At 34.3% G+C, this 19,826-nt stretch overlaps 1 protein-coding gene across 1 annotated transcript in view; it reads left to right on the plus strand.

The window, feature by feature from the left end:
- The window catches only part of Xk (X-linked Kx blood group antigen, Kell and VPS13A binding protein), a 63,198-nt gene extending 44,374 nt beyond the window's left edge, over window positions 1-18,824 (plus strand). The window contains exon 3 of the mRNA XM_003469344.5: window positions 14,045-18,824. Within this exon, the coding sequence (XP_003469392.1) occupies window positions 14,045-14,868 (824 nt within the window). The 3' untranslated portion in view covers window positions 14,869-18,824. The remainder of the gene's footprint in view (window positions 1-14,044) is intronic.
- Window positions 18,825-19,826: the final 1,002 nt, after the last annotated feature.

Consider the following 19,826-nt stretch of genomic DNA (forward strand, 5'->3'; position numbering starts at 1 on the left):
TTATAATACAATTGAACAAAACAGTAAAGAACAAAACCAACAAAACCAAAACATTGGAGACATTGTAGGTCTTCAAAAGTAGATAAAAGTCAACGAGAATATTTCTAATGGTTCTCATTGTGCCACAAGAGACCTAACAGTAATTCGGACTCAAATGAATAGAATTAAATTTAATTTTCTCTAGGAAAAATAATATGAATACAAATTAAATGCATTTCATACCATGGTTATATTGAAGCGTATGATGTTCATTATGTTTAGAAAAATTGGGACAAAAATTCATACTTAAGAACCTCTGAGAATTTGCTACTTTTAGTTAGACTTATGGACATCTACTTTTTTGAACATTTTCTGAGTTATTATTGTTTGTGTAGACCAGGATTTCAGTATCACGGTTAATTAAATGAAATGTTTGCATGTGTACATGCACACAGTGATCAGTATTTAAAAAGAATCTAGAAAAATTATGAGTTACTTGATTTCAAAATTTCCTATTTGTTTTCAAAACTTTTGGAAGGGCATTTGAATTATTTTAGTTAATGCTTAGTAAAAATGATGATAATATATTAAGCAGAGATTTTGGTAACCAATTTCTTCTCTTTGTGAAAGAATTAGTGGCCAAACATGCCAAATGTGCCATGAATTAAAAAAATTCAAATAGAATGGAGATTTCTAAACATTTGATTTTCTGATAAACCTGGATCAATCACAAATAGTATTTTTTCCTATCTTTTTTAAAAATATTTATTACTATTGAAAAAATTTTAAAGATATATTCGCTATCTTTCTACCCCACTTTGGAAAAGATCACCTACATACATACACCCACAGGATTGACAACAATTTTTCATGTTTGTAGGTATGATTGGTACCTGAAGAAGTTGTGTAGTACTGGTTTGCCTGTAATATTTTCTATTCAATAAGGAATCCTTTTACAAACTAATGTTTTACAAAAACATTTATTGAACATCTACTTATATGCTTTGTATAAGTGCTCCCCAATCATCCATGTATTTAAGTCTTCGTTGTCAACTTGTGACAATAATAGAAATTCCTAGAACCTTTAGGATGTGGGACAGTAGTGAAAGAAAATAAATTTATTGGAAGAATGAATTGTAAGTGATATTAAGACCCTGACCCCTTCTTTCTCTCTTTTTTCCCTATCCACCACGAAATGAGCAGTCACCTCTGACTGATATTCTGACCCATGGTGTACTACCTTGCCATAGGCCCAAATGCAACAGGCCTATAAACTCCAGAGACTCAAACCTCAACTTATAGAAAAAAATAAATCTTTCCTCTTTTTAAACTGATTTAAGTATTTTTTACAATAACACAAAGCTGATTAACATACCTACTAGTCAGGCATTGTGCTTTGTGCTAGGCATCAGTGAACAATAGATCTTTGTCTTTTTTAACTTTTAATCTATCAGGTATATCAATTTGATATGTCTCTTTTACTTAAAAATAGAGCCTTTTTTAACTTGGTACATTGGTTAAATATAGACTAATTCAACATTATAGTTATGTTAAATTTTTTCTACTAAAAATTGAACTGTAGGTTGTTTTCTTCTGACCAAAAGGTTGAGTTAGTATGATATTGCATTGATTACTCCAATATAAAGTTTCAAATCTCTTCTGTTTGATAGATATCTGTAGTCTGTATCCCACATTTCTTGCATCTATTTATATCCACATTAATTTATTTGACTATTCAAAATCCAAGAAAGAATTGAGGTAGCTAGATTGATAGATATATGATAGTACACTGCATGGCTTGTACTTATTTTATTAATTTAAACTTCTAACAACCATTCCACTGAGTATTTTTCTGCACCAAAGAATATTTTCAGCGATAGTGAATTTAGTATACATAGAGATGTCAGTGGCAACCTCAACAATGGTCTATAAGATTGTTTGATAGTATATATCAGTGTTTTAAGAACGTGAAGTCTGTAGGACTTGAAATTCATTTTAGACTTTTCTTCCTATATTAAACCCATATCCAGATATTCTGGGAAAAAATATTTCCATGATGTCACCAAGAGTTTTTACTCAGACTTGGATTTGGTCTCATTTTTGTTCTTATTTTTTTCTGGAGTTTGTGGGCACATGCTAATGGAAGTTACTTTGTGATACTCAAGGGAAAGAAAAACACTTCCCACCCATACAAGAATGTGTTGTCAAAGCTTGGTTTGGGTTTACTGTCCTATGGCAATACTCTTTCTAGAGCATCTTAGGTTCCTTTCTAGAGCTTGTATTTAAATAATCTAAGCCAATTAGAAGACCTTCTGATTCTCTACCCACATTTTTGTAAGTCTTGGGAGTGCTGCTTCAAATTGGAGGCACTAAGAAGATACAATCACACATGGATGGAGAACTGAAATCTTTGCAAAAGCCAAACTGTTTATTTTTAAATATTTATATCTTCCTTCTAGATGTTTTTAATATTTCTTACAATCATAGATACATATCAAATAAGACCAGAAATAAAGACTAGAGAATAAAATACTTGAAAAGAGGAAAGAAAATATGACTTTGGGGGTAAAGTTATACTGGGGGATATTGTGGGAATTAAAAGATTAATGGAATTAGCTTTTTGATTGTCTTATTCAAGTGTTGAAAAAGGGAGAAAATACAAGAGGCTAATTTCAGTCTTAGCCTAATGGCCATATATAATGATTTTTAAAGTTCACTGTACATGGAAAACTGAATTATAAGTGAATATGCTAAACTTTGATTTTAGCATACTGACAGTGGAGAACCTCTGCCTTGATATTCTGAGTGGCCCTACCACCATTTAGGTAGCATGCTAAACGGTCTTGCATGTGAGTATAGGTATTTACATCCTTTGTTTGGCTATCAAGGCCAAAGGTTTTTCTGTCTAGCTCAACTCACTGATATTCCTTCTGTTTACCTGAGACAGGATAAGAAAGAAGAGGACAAGTTAGTAGAGCTGATACAGGGGTCTTTCCATGCCCTACTTCCTTCTGGTCATTGCTTGTACTCTGAGACGTGAATCCTGGAAACCAACTTAGTGTCATGAGGGCTGCCTACTCCCAGATATCCAAAAAGCATGATTTCTGAAAGTCTTTAGATACAGAATGCTTATATAATAGAAGACAGATGTGAAATTTGAGCTCAGTGAAAGTAAAGAAAAATTGAACTCCCCAAAGTACTCTAGGGAGATTTTCTGTGCGTCAGAGTACCTTGAGCTGTTGTAAGAGTAGAAAACTCCTTTTTGCTTCTAACTGATAAAAGAGATAAAATATCAAACTAAAACCACTTTTAGGAAAATAGACCTAATTATATTCATTTAAGTAGAAGAGCCCATCAGATAATACCAACATTAGGACTGACTCTCAGTCTGTTAACTGAGTGATCTCTAGGAGGTTATTCAACACCTATGTCTCTAGTTTTCATCTGTGTTATGAGAATAATGACAATATCTATATCAGAATCAAGTGATTAATGCCTGTAAAATAAAATAATCCCTTACCATGAAATAAGTGCAATAATTTTTGAGCATAAAAAGGATGAGCTGGAGATATTATCGTTCAGATCATTGACTGAGAAATTTAAATATGTCTCGGTCAAAAGAACAAAATCATTCAGGATCTCTGGTGGTTATGAATTATATGGCTATAATTACGTCATATGGCTTTTGAAGGATGAGCCATAACATTTGTTGTAACAATTCTGAGAACCCAAAATATATATGAATATATATTGGAGAGAAAGTCCTCAATTTATATCTAAACTTTTGGTAAACTGGCAGTTGAATGAATGTGGAAAACTGTATTTTTCATGAGGACAAAGCTTGATGAGTTATAACAAAGTGAACATTCTATCCAGGTTGAAATAGGAAAGAGTACCAGAAGAGTCACTTCCTTCTGTCCCTTTTTCGTCACATGCCTTACCGTCCTATCCAAAAAACTATTAAGCCAAAACAGACTTCTAGCAATATTTATCACAACTCTGTATTCTTTTATGCAACACTGTATTCGTAAGTGATCCATGTTGTGCTTTATGTTAGAAGTTTATTTCTTAATATTGCTATGTAGTAGTCCATAGGCTGAACATATTACATGTTGTTAGATGCTGTTCTTGCTTACTAGTTATTTCCAGATTATGACTACTAAAAATAATTGCTTCTTTAAATCTCCTTATACATTCCTTTTTAGTACATGTATATGCAATTCTCTTGCATAGATGCTCAAAAGTAGAACTGCTGGGGCATAGGGAATTCTGATATTTAGCTTCTTTACCATTTTATATATTCACAAGCAACATGTACAAATTCTAACTTCTCTGCTTCCTTGTCAATACTAGGTTTTACTTTTGTAATCCAGTAGTTGTGTAGTAGTACCTTCAGTTTGAATTTACATTTCCAAATAACTAACGAATTTCATTTCTTTTTTACATTCTCAGTTGTCTTTTTAATGTCTAGGGTTGGTGTGAGTTGTCTGTTCTGATCTTTTTGCACATATTAATAAAAAATTAAATTGTGTTATCCTTTTCATCCCTGTTCACACCATCTTGTATCTCCCTGCTTCCATGTAGGATCATTTTCACGGACCTTTTGTATCTCCTTTAGAGCAGATCTGCTCATAGCACATACTGTTTCCTCATTTTTGTTTTCTCTGAAAATGTCTTTCTGTTACCCTTCATCTTTGGGTATAGAAGTCTGTATTAGAGCTGATTTACTTGCCACTTTGAAATTTTCATTATTTTTTCCTTGGTTTAAATTATTTCTGTTGGGATGAGATACACTGTTATTGTTCCTTTGAACTTAATCTTTTTGTATGTGTGCTACTGGAATTTGAACCTAGAGCTTTGATGCTCTAGGCTCTACATTCTCCAGCTCCCCCATTTTTTTGAAACAAGGACTCACTAACTACTATGTTTCCCAGGCTGGTCTTGAACTTGTGATTTCCTTGCCTAGGCCTTCCAGAGTGCTAGGATTCCAGGCATGGCCCAACATGCCTGACTTATTTGTGTGTGTGTGTGTGTGTGTGTGTGTGTGTGTGTGTGTGTGTTTATTGTTGACTTCCTTTTAAGACTTTCTCTTGGTCTTTGATATTTGGCAACTTTAACATGATATGTTTAGTTGGAGTTTTGTTTGTATTTACCCTACTTGGTATTTTTAGTACTTCTCAAATCTGTGGTTTGATATTTTAGCTGTTTAGGAAAATTCTCAGCTTTTATTGTTTCAAATCTTGCTATTGAGACATTCTTCCCACTCATGACATTTCTACTTTTCCATGGTCTCTTATGCTTTTCTATTCCTCCATTTGAATGTTCTCTTTTTACCTTACTTTTAGTTACTGCTAATTATTTTTATAGTTGTGTCTAGTAAAACTGATAAAACCATCTGTTACTTTCTTAACTGTAATTGAACTATTTTTTAGTTCTAGAGTTTTCACTGAAGTTTTAAAAAGTTTTTAGCTTCTGATAAATTCCCCATCTTGTCATATAATTTCATAGGTATATTAATTACTGTTTTTAAAATCCATGTCAGATAAATCCAAAATCTGTATCTCCTGTAGGACTGGTGATATTATCTATTATTATTAGTATTGATTTTCAGTCATTTTTTATTTTTGCTGTTGGCATGCATGTTGTATGTATTTACTGCCAGATAGTTGTACAAAAAATAGAGATGATTTGAGGCTCTAGATAAGTTATTTTCCCCAGGAAGATTTTACTTTTGTTTATGGCAAGTAGTTGACCCAGATGCAGATTAACTTGATTGAATCGCAGCTTGAGTTGTCCAATAGCTGTAATGCAGTCTTTATGAGGACAGTCTGACTCCTGGTGTCCTTTGAGTAAGTCGCCATCAGAAAGCTCTGGGTATAAACCAGGGCCATTATAGAGGTTAAATGTCACTACTCGTTCCTATACCCACTAGCTTTGAGAGACTGCTGAATGTGGTATTTAGATTCTTAGTATCCTAATACCTGCTTTTGTTTAGGCAAATGTCTTGAGAGTAAAAGGAGATTTAGAGTTTTCTGGAGACATTTCTGCTTTGATAAATGTCTGATACTTTTGAAAATATGTTCATCCAGTCATCCTTGACAGAAATATTGTATTAAAGCAGATTAATCTGCCACTGCTATCATGAAAACCCTTTTGATTTTTGACGGCTTTTATCATGGTAAATGTTCTTTGATGATTATATGTTAAAATATTGGATTTGTAATTTAGTAGTTTTTGTAGATCTGACCTTTGCATACTGGTAGACCTTTTGGGATACCTACAGAAAATGTAAAAACCTCCTATTTAGTAGAGTTTAATTTATAGTTAACACAAGCAATACAAGTATAAAAGTGGTCAATAAGCTCATGAAACCATGCTAAAAATCCTTAGTCTTCAGGTAAATAAAAATTAAAAAAACATAAAACAAAACTTTATACCCATTAAAGTGGATAGAATCAAAAGTTAGATAATAGTAAAAACTACCTTCTTCCTTTAAATGCATGTATTATATCTCAATAAAATTGTTAAAATGAAGTATCTAAAGCATTATTTGTGATAGCAGCCAGGAGGAACAGTCGACAAATATTGGATACAAGCTTGTTATGATGATGATCGCTCTTATTCTCAACTTTTTCATCAATAGTTTGCTGACCAGTTTTCAAGGCTTCGGGTGGAATTAAAGGAGAGTATCACTGGGTTCTAGAATAAGTGTTCAAGGCTAAAACAGTTAATAAGCTGTAGACTCCAGCAAGGACAGTAATCTGATTAAATGGCTAGGAAAGCACAATGCTACCAAGGTAATAATCCAAACTTGTGTTAAGTCCTAATTAAGCCCCATATACATTGCTCACTTTCATTATATATTCATTATATATACATTGCTAGTCACTGTTAGGTATTGGTGATAAGAAATCTATATGAAGTAATAACTACTTTGAGGAGATTACACTTTAATAAAAAAAAGAGAAATAACTTAAAGGCATCAAGGGATGAAATAAGGACATCTATGAGATTGTAATAACAGAGCAGAGCTTAAGAAAGTCTTGGAGGGATTTAGCAGAGTTGAATAAATATAGTTGAATGAAGGTACAGGGAGGAGTACTTGATGAGTTGACATAATTCACCTTACTTTAAATAATAAATAAGGTTCACTTAGGGAGAGAAATAGCAGAAAGAAGGCTGGTGATAGAGAAACACCTGAGATGGGACCACATGACAAGAGCCAAATTTAAATAGTTAAGTCTGTTACAAACTGACGTTGTGGTCTCACAATGTTGAAGAATGAAGTCACAAACTAAAAAAGGGGAAGTTAGGAGAGTTTATATTGGAAATAATAATAATGTCTGCAGGATTTCCAGAAAGATGAGGTGAGTTTTGTGAGTGAGTAGGCACATGGACCTTTGATCCAGAACTATTTACAGGAATTGTTCAATTGTTCACAGGCCGCCTATCATAGATGGCTTTTTGGATTTAAAATGACCAATTGGAATTCAGCCTCTCTAACCCAGTTCCTCAGCATGTAAAATTTAAAGGGAACTTGGATTTTAGTAGGAAAACACTAGTTTGCATTTTAAAGTCTCAAAATTCAGAAGCTTAGTATAGAGCGGCTGCAACTGTCTTTAGTTGGGAATGAGCTTCATTTCATGTTGCCCATGGAAATTCATTCTTGGTCCAAAGTCCTAATTCACTGTTGAATCTTTATGTTAATTCTTATCAATATGACTAATCACTCAACTTTATCCCACACCCTTCCACTAGCTAGTCACCTTCTTCATGAGCTGCCTAAATTAACTATTTTATATAGTATTACATTTAGCTCAGGTTAAAACCAGAAAGAAAATAATTTAAAGTAGTACTTCTCAAACTTGAATTGGCACAAAAATCACCAGTCAGATGTTGTGAAAATATAGATTCTGATGCATAAGGTGTGGCACTACTAACATACTTTTTATCATTGCCAAGCTGATGGCTCATAAACTAGGCTGGATAGCAAAAGCTTAGACATGTATTTGGGTATAAAAAGAAGGTAATGAGTCCTAGCTATATCATAGATATATGGGTAGGATGATCTGTGGTGATGGTGTCATGGGCTTCTACAGGAAATGTAAGAGGAGATTTTCAGGGAGATGTAAATATTTTTAAGTCTGTATTATGATGTGTGGATTGTATTTTTGTTCTGGGTAGCACCCTGGGATGTCTAGGAAGAGAAGTCTGCCAGGTTGTTGGATAGTATAGAAAAAAAAAAAAACATAGTTCATGAGTAGGAAGAGATGTACCTTTAAAGGCACTAAGCAAGTAGGAGCTCCTGGGAAATATAGAGGATGACCAGGAGAAAATGATAAGGGGCACACTACAGGTAGACTTACAGTAAGGTGGGAATGAACAATGTCAAATTTTGCAGAGATGAAGAAAAAGTAACACTGTGTTCCAGATTGTAAGGAGCAGAGAATTAAGAAGTGTTTTGAATAGTAACAGCTCAAGAGAATTAGCTGAGGAGTTTAAAAAAGAATGTAATAGTAGACAGAGGGACTTACAGAGTAAACGAGTGGCCTTCTTTTTCCCTCTTACTTTTCCTTACCTTTCCTTCCCCCCCTCCCGTCTTCACCCTTTCTGCCTCCCTCCCTTCTGTGTATTGTAGAAATTTCCCAGCATACAATTGCGCACATTTTTGTAAATGCAGCTAACTTAGGCAGTTTCATGCACTGCACTCAAAGAGTCAGAATTGAGAGTGCAATTGAAAATTTACAAGAGAAAGTTGACACTTAATAGACCTGGGCTGTTGAGATGGAGGACATAGTGGAGTATAGTACAGGTGAAGATCCTATTTTCAGATAGTACAAAAAACTTTAAAATCTGCCAAGTTGATAAAAGAAAAAAAGTAAAAGTCACTACATTTCAGAAAAATTCCAATTCCCAGAAGCTTACTGTGCTTTCTCCACTTTCCCTTAGTCATTATAATGCATATCTCTAGTCTGCCTCAGTTGCCTCCTTCTAGTCTTTTACTAATTTTTGAAAAGTCTATCACACTCAAGCATTTGAGTTCAGTGGTTTTACTGAAGATTTAGTGTCTGTGATAAACAATGACATTACAGAGAACAACCATCTGATGTCTCTATTTAATAGGCTGCCTGCATTATCTCTTGAAAACAACTGTGAAATTGTCCCTCTTGTTCTACAAATAAGGACCCCTTCCTAAGCAGAATCCTGGGGAAGAAAATGTCCCTTGTCTGCTTACACAGACATTGAGTTTTTAGGTAGCAAGTGAGGAATGAGCAAATTCGTACCCAGTGACAATTTCTCTGTGAAATAAGAGTTTATTCTGGAACCCATTGGCCTAGAATGAGTAGAAGGAAGCATTAGGGGTGTGACAAGAGGTTGAAATATTGCTGAAGCCTTCCTTTTTAGCTTTACGTGAAGTGATGTCTTTCCTTATGACAGACAATGAAAACAACAAAATGTCTTATTGTATGCACACCTGGGAAATAAGAGTAGTCCTGTTAGGGGATATTTCACCTCTGAGGTACCACTTATTTAGGATTGCCAATTGATGCCCTTTTGTATTGACTATGGGAAGATAACTTTGGAAAATAATATGAGTGAACTTTTCTCCATTCAAATTTGAATAAAAAGATTATTTGCATAGGCATAATTCCAGGTGGTCATTAGCTAACAGCTAAATTCTGGAGGCATAAATGTACATCACAAGTACTTTGTACAAGTTTGTTGTCTCCAAAGTGTATCTCCCTTCCTGATGCCATTTCTATTTATAACATTTTAAAATGAGCACCCAATGGTTAGAGTGCTTTGATTGAGATCAATCATTTCAAGATAATTTCACTGCATTCTCAGAATTCTGGGGTTGATTGCCTCCAAATACCTACTGGATAATAATTGCTTTAATTGTCTCAATATAGAAAAAAAAGATGTAATTTGGAAAAATTTACCTTATATAAACAAAATGGATAAGTACTAAAAAAATCTGGCTTCTTGTATTGTTAAAAGCAATAAATATTTTATGGTTAAATATGATAAATAAAGCAATATAAGTACTGTATATGTACTGCATAATTTGCATTCTGATCACTCATGTTTAGCTCATCTTTTGCATTTAAAATATTTTTCTTATAGTGCAGAAATTCTAAGGGCTAAAAGAAAAAGACAGTACTGGATCCTTAGGGTGCTGGAATTTCTAATCACACATATAAAAATATACATTCTGTATTGAATGCTCTGCTGAGTTAACCTTTCAGGAAAAATAACTCAGTCTAATTACTTCTAACTCTACTCTCACAATGGTATTTCTGTCTTTTAAATTTGATTAGTGGATGCTGATCTTTCTAGTGACTAATACTGATAATTAAGTCAGTGCCAAGAACTATGAGAAAAATTGATACTTTCAATAAAATTGAGCTTCTCCTCAGAAAATAAATCCCAAGGCTTCAAAATTTATGTACCCACCAAGTGTACAAAGATGTTTTTCCTTTGATTCGAAACGCAAATAGGAAACTAAACCTTTGTTCTTGTATATTTTTAGCTATACATTCAGGCACAGACAATTCTGATACATGAAAAAATTATATGAAATTGCTTTTTAAGAAGTATGCATGGATAATGCTACAATAATAAATCCAGTGCAGTAATACCAAAAGAATAGCCAAATAGATCAATGGAAACGAATAGGGAACCGAGAAAGAGACCTATATATAGTCATCTGTATTTGATCTTCAATAAAAGAACAAAGGCAGTACCGTGTAAAAATTATAATCCTTTGCAAAATTGATGCTAGAATAACCTGATATCTACATACAAATAATTACTGGACACAAACCTTATAATGTTCATAAAAACTGCCTCAAAATGAATCAAATACCCAAATGTAAAATTCAAAACTATACAACTATAAGATAAATAGAAGAAACCTAGACTATGGGATAGGTGGTGACTTTTTACCTACAACACCAAAAGCAGTAAGAATTGATCAATAAGCTGCATTTCATTAACTTCAGTTTCTGTTCTGCAGAAGGCACCTTCAGGAAAATAAATAGATTATTTACAACAAACCGGGAGAAAGTACTTGCAAAAGATGTCTAACAAAGGACTATTACCTAAAACTTACAAAGTATTCTTAAAGCTCTAAAATAAGAAAATATGATTTTAAATTGGTCCAATGACCTTAATACACACCTAATGCGAAAGATACACAGATAGGAAATAAACATTTGAAAAGACACACCACTTTATATGTCATTAGAGAAATATGATTTGCGATAACAAGGCAACACTATATACCTATTAGAATGGAATATATTTTTGCCTTTTAAAAGAAACAAATCCTGCCATCTGTAAAACCAAGGATGAAGCCAAGGACATACACTGAGTGTAATAAACTAGCCACAGAAGGAAAAATAATTCCTGACTTCACTTATCTATAGATTCTAGATGGCAAAATTCATGAAAATAAAATGTTGGTTACCAGGAGATGTAGGGATTGGTGAAATGGAAAAATGATGGTCAAAAGGATACAAAGTTTCAGTTATGTAGGGTGAATAGGTTCTAAGACCTAAAGTATAGCATGGTTACTATAGTTAATGATAGTGAATTGTATACTTGAAATTTGCTGGGGGAGTGTGTCTTAAGTGTTCTCATACAAATATGGTGCCTGTGTGAGGTGATATATTAATTAGCTTAACTGTAGATATATATATATATATATATATATATATATCAAAAGAACATGTTGTACAAATTAAATATATTGACCAAAATCCCATGCTGGTGGAGATGTGGAGTAATATTAATCCTCATTCATTGCACAGGAATACAAAATGTTATAGGCACTTTAATAGATGTTTTAACAGTCTTTAACTAAACTCAGTATATCTTTACTATACAATCCAGCAATCGTCCCCCTAAAGGAGTTAAAAACTTATGTCCAAACAAAAGCTTACATGCGAATCTTGATAACAACTTTGTTTATTGTAAACAACCAAGATGTCTTTCAGTAAATAAAGGAATAAATAAATTGGTACATACAGATGATGGAATATTACGCATTCACCACTAAAAGAAATGAACTGTCAATCCTTGAAAACACACGATGGAAGATATTTAAATGTATGTTACTTAGTGAAAGAAGCAAATCTGAAACATCTGTATAGTATATGATTCAACTATATGACCTTTCTAGGAAAGATAAATCTGTGGAGATTTAAATTCGTGGAGTAAAAACTTAAACTAATTTTAGGGGATTACAAGGGACAGGAATACGGAGTACAGAGAATTTTTAAGGAAGTGAAAATTATGGACTTGCAGAAACCTATAGAATATACATCAAGAGTGAACTCTAATATAAACTGTAAATATTAGATGATAATGATATGTTAGTGTAAATTGTTATTATAGTAAATATACCATTCTGCTGAGTAATGTTGACTGTGAGGGAGGCTATACATGTATAGGAGCAGAAAATATATGGAAAATATATGTTCAGTTTCTTCTGCTCAGTTTTACTATGAAAATTAATCTGTGCTAGAAATAAAGTCTATTAAAATAATTAAATATTTCAAGACAGTTTAAAAATGAGGGAGGCATGAAGGAAGATTTTATCATCCCAATTTTCTGGGTGAGAAAACAGAGTCCAGAAAGATTGACATTTTCCCAAAGTAAACAGATTTGGCAAAAGTCAAGCTACAGCAAAATTCTTAGTTCCTAACTCAAAACCCTGTCTCCCATCTCTCTTTGTGCCATTATGTAGGAGCCTGTAATAAGTGATTTTATTTGCTTTGACCATAGTCTGCGCTCATAGGTTGGCAGTACAGTGGTACCTCAGTTCATGAACATGTTTATTTGCAAACAGTTTGGTTAAAAAACAGAAGTGTTTGGTAAAATTTTGATTTTGTTTGCAAACTCTGCATCAGGTGACAAACACAACTGCACATGACTGCACCTTTCCCACATGAACACAAATGTGGCCATCTTTTTCAAAAACCATAGAGCAAATTAAGCTCATGAACTAAGGCACCACTATATATTTCTTAGCTAACAGAACTCAAGGCCAAAAGTGTTGTGCTCTGTAATATAATACCATGATTAATGTAATTGGGCCACATTTTGTCTTGCTAAATTTATACATACATATGCTCCTTATATACTATTTACACATACTGGATCAAGTCATTATCCACAAATCATTTTAAAAAACAAATAGCTAGAGTTAAAGCTTCTCAAAATGCTCATGCTATCTAGCCAAAACAGATTGTCAGTAAAAGATTTTCATTTCTTTAGCTTGCTGCAAATTTAAAACCACAATGACGATGAACATTCGGTAGTCAGTATATAAGTGTAAAAGGGTATACATTAAATAAGAACACACTGACATACTGATCAATTTAGTGTTGAGTGCCTCCTGTTTATGTGCCTGCTACCAGTCTTTGTTGAGAGGCATCAAAAGGAAATATCAAGTATGGCTCTTCTTGACTCACCAGAAGCTTAGAGACCAACTGCATAGGACACTGTATTTTCACCCAGACCAAGATGAGGTCAAGAAGTCATTTTAGTTTGAGTTACCTCTGAAACAAACCCTGAGAGAAGGATTTGAGTCTGTGTATTTTGAAGGGAAGGTGTAAGGACCATGGAAGGAGTAAAAGGAGGACAAACAATAAAGGAAGCATTGTTTGATAAATATCATAGTAAGTGGCTAGAATTTAATTCTATGAGGAGTCACTGGCAAATGGTATAAAAACACATGCCTCTGAGTGATTTTACCCAAGGAATAGGAAGCCTAAGGTTCTTATATTCCAGCTCTTATCAAGGATGGACTTGGGGTATTAAGGATTCCCCTGGGGCATTAATACCTTGGCACTTCATCCTGCCAGAAATGTAGGCACAGAAGGCTTCTGAAAAAGTCCTTAGGCATATTATACAGGTATTGACAGCTGTAAGTCAGCCTATGGATAAAAAGCAGAAGAGTCCAAGGACTATAGACAGGAGACTGACAAAATGCCTGCCACAGTAGGGTTTCTGGTAGAGGTGAGATTTGACAGTGCTCTTTCTCTTCTCTCTTCAGGCTTCTTAATGACCTTGTCCCTGTTGTCCATTGTTTATGGAGCCTTGCGCTGCAACATCTTAGCCATCAAAATCAAGTACGATGAGTACGAAGTCAAAGTGAAGCCACTGGCCTATGTCTGCATCTTCCTCTGGAGGAGCTTTGAGATTGCCACTCGAGTCATCGTCCTGGTTCTCTTTACGTCCATCATGAAGACGTGGGTGTTGGTTGTCATACTTGTTAACTTCTTCAGCTTCTTCTTGTATCCCTGGATCCTCTTCTGGTGCAGTGGCTCCCCATTTCCTGAGAACATAGAGAAGGCACTCAGTCGGGTGGGCACCGCCATTGTGCTGTGCTTCCTCACTTTATTGTATGCTGGTATCAACATGTTCTGCTGGTCAGCTGTACAGCTGAAAATCAACAATCCTGACCTCATCAGCAAGTCTCAGAACTGGTACCAGCTGTTGGTGTACTATATGGCAAGGTTCATTGAGAATGCCATCCTCCTGCTCGTATGGTATCTTTTTAAGACTGATATCTATATGTATGTGTGTGCACCTCTGTTGATTCTGCAGCTGCTTGTTGGGTACTGCACAGCTATTCTCTTCATGCTTGTGTTCTACCAGTTCTTTCACCCTTGTAAAAAGCTTTTCTCATCCAGTGTTTCCGAAAGCTTTCAGGCATGGCTCAAGTGTGTCTGCTGCCCTTGCAGGTGGCAGAAATCTTGTGAGTTGGTAGGAAAGGCAGACCTAAAATCTTTCAGAGATCAAGATGAGACACCTTCTACAAGTAAAATAAATCCTGATCCCACTCAGATGAGTGCTAATGCTCTATGCTCAGTTTAATGGGACTTGAGGTCTCTCAGGGCACAAGCATGATATTTTCTCAGTTGATATGTGTTCCTCACACAAGTAATGAACCCTGCACCGGGAGCAAGGCAGAAATTTAGCTGTCAACTCCTTGTGAGCTGCTGCTCTTTATAGAGCTCTTGGGTATGTGGGAACTATGGGGAGAAGCCAGGGAGACAGACCCAGTGTTGAAGAAGCAGCCTAAGGCACCACAGTTCACAGGTGACCATGTTATGTTCTTACAGGTCTTACTGCCTGGTTCACTGACAAAAGTCCCCTGAAGTATGAATTGGGATGGTTACATCTATCAGATCGAATGAGGAGAAGGCCTTGTTTTCTAGTTTTCTGGATTGTTAGTCTGGGTAACCTGATGATTTGTTACACCTCAACCAGGTTTTCACCCAAGAGCCATCCTGATGACCAGAGAAGATAACTGTGATTTTGCCATTAGCAACATCATTCCTCTCATACCACACAGAGAGGGCTATTCAAGTTTGGTTTTTCAATGGAGACGTTCTATTTTCATCTCATTGGGGCTTTTTGTACAACCAAATGTAGCCTCCATGGCATGCTCTCTGTAATTGATTCAAGAGACTAGATTTGGAAATTTTATTCCCCAGGACCCATAGCTGCAAAATTTAATTCTAAATTTGGATATGGAAGCCCTAGAATTTTATAAAAATTGTTTCCCTTCCATATGTTGTGAAGAAATTGTTGAGCAGGATGGTCGCTAAAACATCTCAATGATGGAGGGTTGTATAAGTAGAATTCTTATGTTCTCAGAATGTTGAATGTTTGAAGGCAGAAATCTGCTAGAAGGTATGCTTCAACCTAGTTAAGATTCATTTGTATTCTACATTCTGGGGAATTTATAATAGAACTTTATAGGATTTACCTTTTTAGAACAGAAAAAAACTCATCACCTTCATACCCTCCTTCCCCTCTCTTGCCTGCCAGAAAGTTTCTAGATGAGAGTTATCTCAGTTAAGTTTTTCTAGGAAACCCTACAGAAGTCTCTCACCCAATGCAGGTATACAGGGCATTTTAATTTTCATTATTTGAAGGGAAAGGGTTTTTCTCACCACCAAACATAGTGATTGACTTCAGAAACTTTTAAATTTTAGAAAGTAATGAAATAACCAGATTTTTGTCTTTCAAATACATTTTGATTTCACAGTTATGAATTAATTTGAACCAAGTGCTCAGTTTTATTCTTCTGCACCACTTTATTTTCTGTATAATTTTCCCTTGCTCTGTAATTCTATTTGTTTCATTAAAGAAGAGTGGGTATGATAATATATTCTCAATTGTCTTGAAAAAGTGTCTGAACCCATACCATGTATTTCTAGCGCTGATATCTTGTTAATGAAATACCTAGAAACAAAGAACCATAAAGATCACACTAATTTAGAATGTGGACTATAGTAAATTTGACAAATTTACAAAGAGGGCACCCATTTATGAACTTTTCTAGATGGAATCAGGGTCTACTTCTCTGACTTTGTGACCCTACAAAACATTTATTTGACAGTCACATCTCTGATCATTTTGCTTTGTAATTATTTTGTGCTGTCAAATTAGCAATTTTACAATCTGGATTAAGACAAAATTTGGTTATCAGTTTTCACTACATTCCGGGATCTATGAGCAAATAGTAAATATTCATCCACAGGGTATTCCTGTTATTTAATATTTTATACTGTTCTCTAGATATACAACATTCATGTTCTTAAAACTACAGCAACTCAAACCTTACTTAGTTTATGAGAAAATTTTCCACATTTGAAATTCTCTGGGAGCCAGGTGTGGTGACGCATGCCTGTAATCCCAGAACTTGGGAGGCTGAGGCAGGAGGATCATTGCAAGTTCCAGAACAGCCTGAGCTACAAAGTGAGCTCAAGGTCAGCCTGAACTGCATGGTAAGACCCTGCCTCAAAAAAAAAAAAAATAGAAAACGAAAGAAAAGAAATTCTCTTGGTTTACCAATATTTGTGGTTTAATTTTGTGGGAATCTCCAGATAATAGATCTTTTTGTGTAATTTTAATGAAATAAGAATAAAACTAATGATTTTCTGTGTTTTCCCTCTGAATTCATCAATAACTATTTGCCCTGTTTTTAATAGGCCTAGATAAACTGCAACATATATAATTAAAAGATAATCTTACAACACATACTTCCATGTACTTCTCATGGGCACACATGCACAATTATAACACAGCAAAAAAAAAAAACTTTGAAAATATGTAACAACTATAGGTAAAACAATTTTAAGATGTTAAAGCACCCTTTTTGATTATCTCCTAATTAACAGAAGGCTTCTATAGTGATTAACAGTAGTAAGACCATTCTTAAGTCATTTCAACTGTTTCCTTAGATCTGCTCATTATGTTGACATCGGATATTTTGGATATTTTCACGTTCTCTTATCAGAAAGACATTCTTGCTTTGAAATTTTCCAGTGGCTGTTGATAGAGGCAGTGGTTCCCCATTTCCATCCAAATTGCCTTCAGGTCATGCCTTATCAGTGAGGACTGAGGATAGCTACTAGCTTGTCACTGATGAGGCATATTCAGCATTAGACAAATACAAAGAGACTGGTATTTTGTGTCCTAGGTTTGGAATTTTGCCCTGAAATCTCTCACAAAATCTTAATTTTTCAAGTACCTCATAAGTCACTTGAATTTAGAAGACAAGAATTTAAGTGACACCAAAATGAACTTAGCAGTGATAGTTTGTCATGTTCCCAAAGTGCAGTTCACACATTTATATGGACAGAGATTTGATAACTAAATTGGACATTTTGGGTAGTTTAACTCGTGATTAATAGGTAACCTAATTTTGAGAACATGTGTGTGAAATCACTTGAGAGAAATCATTGCATGGTAAAAATGAAGCTCATGGTAAACTGAATTTTGTGTTTTAAAATTATTTTGTCTGAAATGGCAAAATTACAGTCCATACTATGAAGCTAGGTTGTTCTGAAGACATACACCCAAAAATTTCTATATGTCATAGAAGTTAAGATATCTTTTTCAGTTATAATTTGAATTTTAAAAACTCCTAGTACTTTGTCTAATTATTCACATGCCAAAACTTGAGAGCTGCTTCAACTGAATCACTATCATTGGTTTGGAAGTGAAATTGTGTCTCAAAATATATTGAAATAAGATCATCAAACATGTTAGACTTGCTTTTGTTATTACTGGATAGAGCCTATTACAGAGATTGGCATCTCCTTTTTAAGCCCTACAAGTTACTTAAATGCTTTATGCCTCAATTTTCTTACCCACTAAATTATAATGATATACTAACTAGTTCAGCCTACCTCAAGGGTTGTCAGAAAGATCAAATTAGATAATAGGTATGAAAATGCTTTGAAAACATTTTTAAAAAGTACCATACATAGAGATATTATATTATTCAAATCCATAAGCAGGTTACTATTTTTTTACTCTTTGACAATAAAAAGTATCATCATCCGCATGAGTGTCTGGAGTGAATATTTGGGCCTTTAACTTTCTCAGTAGTTGCCCTTAATCTTACCTCCAGCTGCACATAAAATTTGTCACCCAAATCTATGGTACTTGAAGGAGAAGACCCACTGAATTTTAGAAAGTGTTTGTGATGGAATATGAATTTATCATTGTATTTCATGAAGGATGTAACAGCAGTTTTTGATAATTGTGCTTTATAATTTAAACAGCTGATTCAAGGCATTAATTGAATGTGATCATAATCTCAGCCTTGTAAGTGGGAAAATAAGCATTAAGATTGTTAACTGCAGCATTTCCTTGGAAACCACCTTAGAATGTTAGTGCTATGGTTATAAATGTATGTGCCAATATTTTTCAGCCATTGCATTGTGGATGTGAGCTATTGTGGACTGCTTTTGTGAGTCATTCACTCAAAAATATTGTTTATGTCTCATATAATAAATTAATTTTTCAGTTTCTCCTTGCGTTTCATTCCTTATGCACTACATACCTGACTTCTTTATTTTAATCACTATTTAAAAATATAAAATATCAAATGGTTTTGTTGTAATTATACTTTTGTAAACTCACCTGGAAATTAACTCTATAAGTGAAAGTTTGAGAATGATAGAATTCAGCCTTGAAGGACAACAACAGTCCACTAAAACTCCTCTGATCGTTTTATAAATTCTTACTCCATCTGTTACAACTGCACCTCTGGATAATAAGATCTTACTTAGTTGTCTGTTAGTTACTGTGTGTGATAGAAAAAACAGATGTGATATATATCTCTTCTAAACAAACATAAGTGGTGTGCTGATCCAGAGATACAAAACATCAAATAGGTAACTTCACATCAACATAAACAAATAAATTAAAAGCTTGCGCGTGAATGGAAAAAAAAAACAGTCATTTAAAGGAATCATTTCAAAGCATAAAGTAGACATGGAGTGTTTCAATAATTTCTTTGCTTTTGAAGGCAGCCTTGCAATTTGCAAAGACTTAAATGTTAGTGTTTATTTTTTTAAAAAGCTTTATTGAGGCATATTATTCAAAACTGCACATTTCAAATGTATCTCATTAGATAGGTTTAGACCTATGCATACATCTATGGTACCATCACCACAATCAAAATAGTAGTCATATACTCCTCACACATCTAAATTTCATTTTACCCTATTTTTTTCTTTCTCCTTCTCTTCCTCCCTCCCTCCTGCTTTCCTTCCCTGCATTCTTTCTTCCTTCCTTCCTTCCTCAAAACCATAAATTTGAAGTGCGTATTGGAAAAATAAATAATTTGTTTTTCAAATCCACTTTAACATTCAAGTGTTTGATTTTGAATACCTGAGCTCACAGTTCATTATTCTCCACCACGCCTCTGTCACTGCTCTGTCTTGCTGTGTTTGGGCCCAAGTTTGTAAAGATTAGAAACGTGGTAATGAAAGTAGATTTTATTCTGCTATGATCATATTTCTTTGAGT

Source organism: Cavia porcellus, unplaced genomic scaffold (genome assembly GCF_034190915.1).
Source record: "Cavia porcellus strain 051 isolate PalLab524CR breed Dunkin Hartley unplaced genomic scaffold, mCavPor4.1 scaffold_3, whole genome shotgun sequence".
Taxonomy (NCBI): domain Eukaryota; kingdom Metazoa; phylum Chordata; class Mammalia; order Rodentia; family Caviidae; genus Cavia; species Cavia porcellus.